The following is a 10,970-nucleotide window of genomic DNA, read 5'->3' on the forward strand; positions in this document are numbered from 1 at the left end:
CAGGTTAAAGACCGCGGCGGAAGTCTGGACAAAGCTTGCGTCTTTGTATCAACACAAGACCTTTGCCCACAAGATTTCCCTGGAGAAGAAGTTGCGGATGCTCAGTCTTGATGGTTCTTCTTCCATGAAGGAGCACATCACGAAGATGGAGGATATGCGAGGCGAGCTTGCCTCTCTTGGTCGTCTGATATCGTCTGAGGATATGGCGATGATTCTGTTGACTCAGCTGCCATCACCCCGCTATGATGTCTTCTACACCAGCCTCATCACTACGAGAACCCGTGAGACTCTCCTATGGGAGGAGCTTTCCCCGCTTGTCTTGGAGCATGACGAGCGACTCAAAGAGGTGGGAGCCAGTGGCTCCACCAAGGCATTTACGGCTGCCACAGGTGGTGGCAAGAAGAAGAAACAAAAGAAGGAGAAGTCCAAGGACAAGAAGGAGGAAGATAAGAAGGATGCGAAGGAGAAGAAGCCCAAGTGTCCCCATTGTGGGAAGGGCACTCATCCCGAGGAGAAGTGTTGGCAGAAGTATCCCCATTTGAAGCCTAAGGAGAAGGACTCGAAGGCGGCCCCAGCCACAACAGAATCTGCGTTTGTGCATCTCTTTGTTGAGGAAGACACTGCCCTAGCTTCTACCACTCCGGAGACGCCTTGGCTCGTTGACAGTGGCGCATCTTCACATATGACCTTCCGTCAGGATTGGCTTCAGGATCTTCGTTCCAGAGGGGGTACAGTCACCATTGGTGACAATTCTACAGTTCCTGTTCATGGAGTGGGGACTTTACCTATGTTTTCCGACAGGCGGTCTTCCTCCGCCAAAGTGCTCTATGTGCCTGATTTGGGTTTTAACCTATTATCTGTGCATGGTCTTACTCAGTTAGGTACCCGCGTTATTTTTACTCCGGATGCAGTCACAGTGGAGGATGCTTCTACAGGTGATGCCCTTTGGACAGGTACACAGGAGGGTGGGCTTTATACGCTCACAGCCTTGGCTGCGCGGACTTCCCATGAGCTTGGGCTACTCTGGCATGCTCGGTATGGTCATTTGAACCTTGATTCTCTTCGCCGGGCTTCTAGGAGGAAGATGGTGGAGGGACTTCCTGATTTCCCTCCTCTTCACACTGTGTGCCCTAGCTGCTTGAGGGGCAAGCAGCACAGGCAGCCTCACCCGCAGGTTGCTTCTAGGAGGGCTACTTCACCGCTTGAGTTGGTTCATACCGACCTTTGCGGACCTATGGGCACGGCCTCCCTTGGGAAGGCCAAGTATTTGATGCTGATTGTGGACGACTTTAGTCGTTATGTGTGGCCTTATTTCTTGGAGTACAAGAGCGAGGCGTACTCCCGTTTCTGTGAGTGGCAGGTGTTTGTGGAGACCCAAACAACTTCCAAAGTCCGTGGTGTTCGAGCTGATCACGGTGGAGAGTTCACTTCTCACCTTTTCTCTCAGTTTTGCAGGGAGCATGGTATTCGGGTGGAGTATTCCCATCCGAACACACCATCAGAGAATGGTGTGGTGGAGCGTGCAAATCGGACCATGATTGAGATGGCCCGATCTATGCTGGAGCATAGGAGTCTTCCTCATTTCCTTTGGGGTGAGGCGGTGGCTACAGCGGTGCATATACGCAACCGCTCTCCGACTTCGGCGTTACAGGACATGACTCCATATGAGGCTTTCTTTGGAAAGAAGCCTTCCGTGTCCCATTTTCGCATCTTTGGGTGCGATGCTTTTGTCCATGTGGACAAGAAGAAGAGGAAGACGAAGTTCGACTCTAAGTCGAGAAAGCTTATCTTCGTTGGTTATAGTACGACCACGAAGGGATATCGGCTCTACGACCCGACGACGCGGCAGGTTGAGGTGAGCAGGGATGTGATCTTTGATGAGGCTTCGGCCTCTGAGGATTCGATTGATGGTTCTATTTCCGATGTTTCTTCGTCATCGACGGACCCCCCCCCACCTTCTCTCCCTTCACTTCCTTCCAGGATCACCCTTAGCACCCCCCCTATTCCTCCTCCTCCTTCGGCTTCCCTTACCCCTTTGGTGGATGTGCCTTCGTCTTCTACGAGCTCTTCTACCGCCTCTTCGGGGTTTTCACGGGATACACAGCCTTCTTCAGATGCGGAGGATTTACCTTCACTCGCTGAGGGGGAGTCCCTCTCCGATTCGGGTGCTTTACAGGTTCCGGAGACCCCCCGGTCTCCCTCACAGAAGGAGTCTCTCAGGATTCCTTTATGGTATCGCCGGCTCATGCAGGATTCAGGTGTTACTCACTTTCCTGCTTCTTCTACAGGTCCTCGTCGATCAACCCGTTTACAGGCCCAGCGGGACAGTTCACTATGTGTGAACTATGCTCTTATGTCACAGATTCTTCAGGATTCCGAGCCTTCCACTGTGGAGGAGGCTCTTGCACAGGATATTTGGAGACAGGCTATGCAGGCCGAGCTTGACTCCATCGAGCGAAACCATACGTGGGAGCTTGTTCCGCGTCCCGCGAAACGGAAGGTGATTGGTGTGAAATGGGTCTTTAAGACCAAATATCTTGCAGATGGCTCCTTGGACAAGCATAAAGCTAGGCTTGTTGCCAAGGGTTTTGCCCAGCGTGCAGGGTTGGATTACTTTGAGACTTTTGCTCCTACAGCTAGGATGTCCACCATCCGAGTGCTTTTGGCTCTTGCTGCACATCACCGTTGGCCTGTCTATCAGATGGACGTCAAGTCTGCTTTTCTGAATGGCGTTCTTGAGGAGGAGATTTATGTTTCACAGCCTCCTGGTTTTCTTGTGCAGGGGAAGGAGGATCATGTCTACAGGCTGCGGAAGGCTCTTTATGGCCTAAAGCAGGCTCCTCGTGCTTGGTACCAGCGGATTGACCGTTTCTTTCTACAGAGTGGCTTTGCGCGCTCCGCTTATGATCCCAACCTCTACTTACGGGTTGTGGATTCTCTTTCGGTGTTTCTCATCTTGTATGTGGATGATCTTATTATTACAGGGAGCGACACTCAGCAGGTGGAGCATACACGGTCCATTCTACAGCAGGAGTTTGACATGACGGATCTAGGGATCCTTCACTTCTTTCTAGGTCTGGAGATCTATCAGATGGCACAGGGCATTTTTATCTCGCAGCACAGGTACATCTCCGAGCTTCTTTCGGAGTTTGATATGGCTGAGTGTCGGCCTATCTCATGCCCTATGGACCCTGAGTCCAAGCTTTTGACAGCTGGAGTTCCTCTTACCGATCCCACCCGTTACAGGTGCCTTGTTGGCTCTCTTATCTGGCTACTTCACACTCGGCCGGATATCTCCTTTGTGGTGGCTTTATTGTCTTCCTTTATGCAGACTCCTACCCAGGATCACTGGCAGGCGGCCCTGCGGGTTCTTCGCTATTTGCAGGGGACTCGATCCTTTGGGATCATGTATGGAGATGGGATTACCCTTTCTGGATGGAGTGATTCTGATTGGGCAGGTGATGTGGATTCGCGACGATCCACTACAGGTTATGCTTTCACCCTTGGATCTGGTGCTGTCTCTTGGAGCAGCAAGAAGCAGCCTACTGTGGCACTTTCTTCTACAGAGGCTGAGTATCGGGCCTTATGTTCGACCGCTATGGAGGCAGTTTGGCTCCGTCGCTTACTCGCGGAGATTGGCTTTTCCCAGACCGGACCTACGGAGCTGCGCGTGGATAACCAGAGTGCTCTTGCTCTGGCCAAGAACCCGGTGTTTCATGCTCGTACGAAGCACATTGAGGTTCAGTATCACTATGTTCGAGAGCGGATCGTGGATTCGGAGCTGGTGGTGGTCTATTGTCCTACGGCGGCCAATGCAGCTGATCTCTTTACGAAGCCTTTGCCTCAGGCTTCTTTGCTTCATCACATGCGGTTCTTGGGTCTTCAGTCTCTCCCAGGAGTTGAGAGGGGGTGTTAGCCTGCTCTTATTCAGTCTCAGTCTGTCATCTCCTGGTTGTGAGCTCCTGTCAGAGTCTGACAGGAGACAGAGGAGCTCTGTCAGTGTGTTTTCAGGCTGCCTTAGTATGTATGCAGCCCTGGGCATTTTACAGCCCAGTTCTGGGCTGTTTTTGGGGTGACTGCCCATTATTTTGGGCAGTCGGACCAGATCTGGCCAGTCGGACCAGATCTGGCCAGGTCGGCCAGTTTAGCTGGTCGGCCAGTTTAGCTGGTCGGCCAGTTTTCTGGCTGGGGGCTATTTATAGCTGCCCCCCCAGTCAGTCCAGCATTCATCTCTTTCATGCTCTGCAGGTTCAGCACTGCTCCCTCCGTCTCCGTCTCCGGCATTGGTGCTGCCTCTGCTTCCAATCTGTCCTGGTTCCCTCACTGACGCTCCGGGCTGCGTGCAGGGACTGTTCTGTCCATTCCAGTGTATTCAGCATTCATCTCAGTCAGTGCAGATTTTCTTCCTTCATTCTCTGCTTCATCTCTCCTCTCCTCTGTGTTCGTGTTCTTCTTTCGCTGCGCACTCTCACAGAAAGCACCAATTTTTCTTCATGCCGTTGATTCAAGATGCTCTGCTCCTAGTATCACAAATGCAAGAGAACATAGTTCAAAGAACTTAGGTGATTCAAACTTCAGTTACTGGCACCAAACAAGTCCCTTCAATGTGTGATTTGAATGCAATGCAGACAAGTAAATCATTGCCGTTCTCCCTGTAATTATGTAAACATGATGACAAGTGGAATCGTCACTATGCTCCTTCCTATGCGACATTAGGTATACCAGCAGATATGGACATACCAGGCACTGCAGCTTTGTGAGGATATGGTGCAATTGTCTAAGGCATAGCTTTCACCCTTGTAGGCGCTACGCTTTCAAAACTGTCCAATTCTTAACAATTTTTGAGACAATTGAGCAAAAGCAAGAGCTGCGAATCCAAGGTATAGACCTTGCCTGTATTTATTGTGAAGTATTTTCAGCTCTAGACAGCAGATTGCATGTCGTTTTAAAGAACATGCATTATTCGTTACGTTTAATCTCAACTAGGGATCTCCCGGTGAAAAAGAAGGTGCTGTCTGTATCAATAGCGAGTAGATAAATCTGGTCATGAGAATGAGCAAGTAAAATCTTCAAAATTGATTTCCGATCAGATATAACGTTAACATCAAAAAACCAGGCTCTGCGATGATCAACTGAGAATGGCTATTATGCCCTGCAATGTAACCTAAGAGCGTTGCTGGCAATCTGCGCAAGTGCGAGCTGAAAAACGACTAATGTGTGTGTGTGTGTGTGTGTGTGTGTGTGTGTGTGTGTGTGTGTGAAAGAGAGAGAGAGAGAGAGAGAGAGAGAGAGAACTTACTGAAGAGAAGGAGAGCTAAGCCTGCCCCAGCAACGGACGAGTAAACGAAACGCCGCAGCATAATGTCATAGCAGGCATCCCATTTAGCGTCCAAGCTCAGCTTTGACAAGCCGCGATCCGCCATGCTTTCGCCTGCTGCGCTCTCTCTCTCTCTCTCTCTCTCTCTCTCTCTCGATGAAAAATGCTCTCTCAATTTCTCTCACGTGTCGATCATTGTTGCTGCTGGAGAAAGCATTGCCCACTCGCCCGGCTCATAACACAACGACCTCTTAAAGTCCGCTTCACACGGGGTCCTGTGAGACTTGTCACCCTAAGTGATTTCTCACCTCATACATTTGCATGAGGAGCTTTGGAGCTCGTCATTTTGAAACATCGAATGACCTTGCGTCGCATGTCATTTAGAGTCACCTCGAGTTTAGCTCGCACTAGACTTTTGGTAGCCTTACACGTGAACAAGATGTGACGTGTTTTTTTCTCACCTTACTAATTAGATTGACTAGGCACGGAGCGCCTAGACTCACCCCGGCGCTTCGCACCGGGACCGGCGCGATTTTCACGACGAGGGCGGGTGCTGGACACGTGACACCCGCCCCCGCATCTCTTTGTGGGGAGGTTGGGGGTTGCCACGTGGCACCTGCCCCCACCTCCCCTTAACTAATAGTAAAGATGACATGTGCAACCAAGTTTAAGTAGTAGTTTTTTTTTTTTCAAGTACTACATTGGCATGCAAGGATGAGGATTGTGCTTGACAGAGCTATCAAAACTTACATTTGTTCCATACATTGATCACTCCTTTGTGAGATGGTGATATGATGTTATATCATGACTAGTTTGCAAGCTATGCAATTTAGTGTACCAATGATACTTGCACATTCGGTTGTGCAAGATCATTTGCATTTATAAATATTCTACCAAGTCTCTTCATTATTTTATAATTTATGGGAGAAGGTATCATTCCCCAGTTTTTAGAGAAGATATACATTTTTTTAACTTTCCTTTAATATTTGTTTATAATGCGAATGTATTAATATGCAAATATTTACATCGACCATTATGGCAATTCTCCGTAGCCAACCTATACCTTCTGGAGGGCTTTGAAAATGGTCTTGAATAACCTTACCTTTTTTCCTAACCTTTTACAAGCCAACAATACTTTATGTTTACATTTATCTATTGCAAGAGGAGAATGTCTAGAAACCCTACAAAAACCACTACATTTTTATCGGCCCAATAAGTCCTAGTAATGACAGCTCTAAACACATCACATATTCTTAGGGAACCCTCATTGAGGTCCCTTTCTACTCCAAAAAGAATGCTCTTGGCATTGAGCTTAGCATGGAAGCATGTTGCTTCGAAGCATTTTTCTATTGACTTCTAAATTCTCTTGGCCTCTCTACATTCCCATTGTTGATGATAATTTTAAAAAGTAGAGCCTAACCTTTTGAAATATTATATGTATCAAGAATATAGTCCCATTATTAAACCGAAGCATGTAATGATGACATAGAACCAAATGAGCAGACTACACTCATTGTAAGTACAACAATTGCAAGTTTCACATTCAAAAATAATAACAACTAATAATGAATTATTTAATGATAAATTAGTTAATGGATGCACTTGCACGTTACTATAAACCATAGTCGTCCATACCTAAACTAGCATGAACCAAGCCCTGTACACCAAAAACAATCATTAGTTAATTAGTTTAATTAAAATTGATTTCTAAACCGTGACCTGCACGCCTAAACCAAGCCTATGACACCTAAAATATCCTTAGGCCATTTTGAGTTTAAATTAATGACTAAGTTTCACCTAAACCATCATTAGTTAATTAGTTTAAGTAAAACTAATTGCTAAACCATGGCCTCTATTTAAATCTATTTACTAAACCATGACCCCACACATTTGAACTAAGCCTCCCACATGTAAACCATCATTGGGCCATTTTTAATTTTAATTAATAACTAAGCCTTAAATTTCATTACCTTCTAATTAATTTACTTTTTAAATTAAAATTAAAATAACCATATAACTAGGTTTTAAATATAATTATTAATTAGTCAATAGTCTCTTATTAATTAATTAATTAGCTTAAGTAGTTAAAGCTAAACTAACTATTAATTTAATTAAAAGTAAACTAGCACTCTAACTAAGTTTTAAACATAATAACAAAATTATTAATAAATTAATTTAATTAAAACCAATTTCCATAACCCCTAATTAATCTCCATATTTAAATCTGACTCCTTAAGTCTAACCCTTAACTAACATCCTTACTTTAAACTAACCTTTATCACTAATTAACAATTTTAAATTAACTACAAGTACAACTATAGTAATTACATGTGTAATTAAGCATTAAAGTTATTTACTAAAACTAATAACTAATTACTAAATTTAACTAATTAATACCAATCGCTAATAATAGCTAACTGATCGCTAAAAACCAATTAACTAATAATTAACTACTAGCTAATCACTACAATAGTTAATAAAAACTAATCACCTAGTTAACTCCCACTCTCAAGCACACATAAGCAAGAAAGGAGAGAAGAAGAGAAGAAGAAAAATACCACTTTAGCCACACACCAAAGAATGAGCTTCTCATTCACTTTTTGAGTTTATATACAAGCCCTCAATACCTTGGGTGCCCATCCCCTTTTTACGTGATCGGGCATCTTGCCAAGGTCCTCTTTGCCAATTCCCTTCTAGTTACCTTATCCCTTCACCTATGCCCATCTATATTTTATAATTCACACAGGAGGGAGCCTGGCGCTCTTTTACAAAATTTAAGTGGCACCTTTGCATTATGAAATGCGCCTTTGCTTTCGACTTGACCTTTGCAGTCGCCCTTGCGCTTTTGGCATTTTCTCTTTTATTTCTTGCATCACTACAAGGGACTGGGGCAATAGCGACGCCGATTAGCGACGGCGTTTATCGGCGTCGCTATTGGCGTCGCTATATGCGTCGCTATTAGCGTCGCTATACGCGTCGCTATTTGCGTCGCATTTGCGACGCAAATAGCGACGCATATAGCGACGCCGCAGGGAAAAAAGCGCGGCCGAAACCAGAGCGCCGTTTTCATTTTGTTTTCTTCGCCTTTTGAGAGCGAGAGCGAGGGAGAGAGCCAAGGCTTTGTGAAAGAAGAGGAGGAAGAGACTTGTTGCCGCCGCCGCCGCCGCCGCCGCCGCCACCGTCGTTGTTCGCGAAGGAGAGGAGGAGCCCTCGTTGCAAAGAGAAGCCGCCCACGCTCGCCATATCTCATTGGTGAGTCTCCCTCTCTCTTTCTTTTACTTGTTGAAGGTTTAAATCGTTCTCTTTTGTTTATTTAGGAGAGGAAAAGAAAGAGAAGGAGAGGGAGAGGGAGAGAGAGGGAGAGAAAGAGAGTGAGAGTGCATTCTCTCTCTCTCTCTCTCCCTTTTGCTTGTTTAATGTTTAAATTACTTTCTTCTTTGCTTGTTTAGGAGAGGAAACGAGAGAGTAAGAGAGAAAGAGAGGGAGAGGGAGAGGGAAAGGGAAAGAAAGAGAAAGAGAAATAGAGGGAGAGGGAGAGGGAGGGGGAGGAAATAGGAGAGGGAGAGAAAGAAAAAGAGAGGGAGAAGGAGGGAGAGTGCATTCTCTCTCTCCCTCCCTCTCCCTTTTGCTTGTTTAATGTTTGAATCACTTTATTTTTTTCTTGTTTAGGAGAGGAAATGAGAGAGAAAGAGAGTGAGAGGGATAGGAAGGGGAAGGAAATGAGAGAGGGATAGAAAGAGAAAGAGAGGGAGAGTGCATTGTATCTCTCCCTCTCCCTTTTGCTTGGAGGATGTTTAAATCACTTTATTTTTTGCTTGTTTAGGAAATGAGAGAGAAAGAGAGATAGAGAGGGAGAGGGAGAAAAAGAGAGAGAGAGGGAGAGGGAGAGGGAGGGGGAGGGGAAGGAAATGAGAGAGGGAGAGAAAGAGGGAGGGGGAGGGAGAGGGAGCGAGGGAGCGAGGGAGAGGGAGAGGGAGAAAGAGGGAGAAAGAGGGAGGGAGAGGGAGAGGGAGGAGGAGGGAGGAAATGAGAGAGGGAGAGAAAGAGAACGAGAGGGTGAGGGAGAGGGTGAGAGAAAGAGAGGGAGAGGGAGAGGGTGAGGGAGAGGGAGAGGGAGAGGGAAGGGAATGAAATTTAAGATAATATACGTATCGATAATGGTATGCAATGTGCTTTGCATACGGCCACGTACTTCATCAAAATTAACCCAAATTTATTGTTATAGAAGTGGAGATCCCTTAAATTGAGTATAGGATAATTTCTCTCAGGTCTTATGACTATGAGTAGAATTGATTGAAATAAATTTTATTACTATAGTTGTAAAATTTCATAGATGGCGCGCATTAATTTTAAAATGGATTACTTATACTCAAAGCCGAGATATAACAAAAAATTATCTACCGGGACAAACAAATCGTTGAGCATGATACAAGGCCGAGATATAACATCGGAAAATCTCTCGACTACTATATACAATGCAAGGTTTATGGTCAACTTGCAAGTTGACGTACATCTCCAAAAAGCTATCCATTTAAGCCTCGTTTGCTGTAATGTAGATAAGATGGCAAACGAAGAAGGTCCTATTGTTCAAGACCGCGAGTCGTATCTTAATCAGCGTGTCCCATGTCCTTGCTCTCAATGCAAGTTGGCAATTAGACGAAAACGCCGATTGTCTATAGAACACGTACGACGATTTGGCGAGTTTCAACCTGAGATTATTGATCAGGCGATTGCAGATTTTCAGCAAACGGTATTTTCAAGTTAGCATTTTTCATGCATTGTACTCTCAAGCTAATTGAAAACCATACACAATAAGATTGGGTCTTGTTGGCAAATTTTGTGTCCAGGGGGGTGATGTCTCGACCCAAGGGGGAGTGCACCCTTTGCGGCCAATTAGAAGAGTTCGTGGACGTGAGATGGATGGATGGCAGGAGCCAATAGACCACTCGCAAGGCCCATCTATATCGTCAATGCCAGAGGAGACAGACAACCTTCCCGACTTGCCTACAATCTTGGAGCCTGAGATGGAGGCAATGATCGATGCATTGATTCCCATGGATGTTGAGACATCTGACCCGCTTAGAGAGGAAGCATCCATACCATTATATGATGGGTGCCGAGTATCTCGGTTGAAGACATTGCTTGCACTCTTAAGTGTGCAAGCGAAATACGGTTGGAGCGATACGAGTGTGACTGAGTTATTCAGGTACCTTGCATACAGACTTCATTGTTTTTTTTTTAAACAGTATTATTGTAAATATGGATGGATTTTTCAAGGTGTTTTATGATGTTTTCAGGTTATTGAAATATCATATATTGCCACCTGCAAACACCATGCCTGAGTCTCGTGATGATGCACGACATGTTTTACGGAAGCTTGGCATGGACTACAATAACATCCATGCATGTATCAACGACTGCATATTGTTTCGAGATGAATACGAGACTATGGAGACATGTCCAAAGTGTGGTGCTCACAGGTATCGACAGGACTTGCAAGGGCAGACCATCCCTCAAAAAGTCCTCAGACACTTTCCGCTCATCCCCCGCATAAACCACATGTTTCGCACGTCTGCCATGGCAAGCTTGACAACGTGGCATGTGCAGAATAGGTCTACGGATGGAGTGCAACGAATATCAGCAGATTCGCGCG

At 45.7% G+C, this 10,970-nt stretch overlaps 1 protein-coding gene across 4 annotated transcripts in view; it reads right to left on the minus strand.

Annotated features, from left to right (window-relative positions):
• The window catches only part of LOC148024990 (MICOS complex subunit MIC10-like), a 37,814-nt gene extending 32,277 nt beyond the window's left edge, over nucleotides 1–5,537 (minus strand). For 3 of the 4 annotated variants that reach the window (XM_087694681.1, XM_087694680.1, XM_087694679.1), the window contains exon 1: nucleotides 5,300–5,537. In XM_087694681.1, the coding sequence (XP_087550807.1) occupies nucleotides 5,300–5,423 (124 nt within the window). In that variant the 5' untranslated portion in view covers nucleotides 5,424–5,537. The remainder of the gene's footprint in view (nucleotides 1–5,299) is intronic. The other variant, XM_087694678.1, reaches the window with a different exon arrangement.
• Between the last annotated feature and the right edge of the window lie 5,433 nt (nucleotides 5,538–10,970).

Source organism: Lygodium microphyllum, chromosome 15, assembly GCF_053477565.2.
Source record: "Lygodium microphyllum isolate KBCC chromosome 15, Lygodium_microphyllum_v1.1.10, whole genome shotgun sequence".
In the NCBI taxonomy this organism is placed as follows: Eukaryota; Viridiplantae; Streptophyta; class Polypodiopsida; order Schizaeales; family Lygodiaceae; genus Lygodium; species Lygodium microphyllum.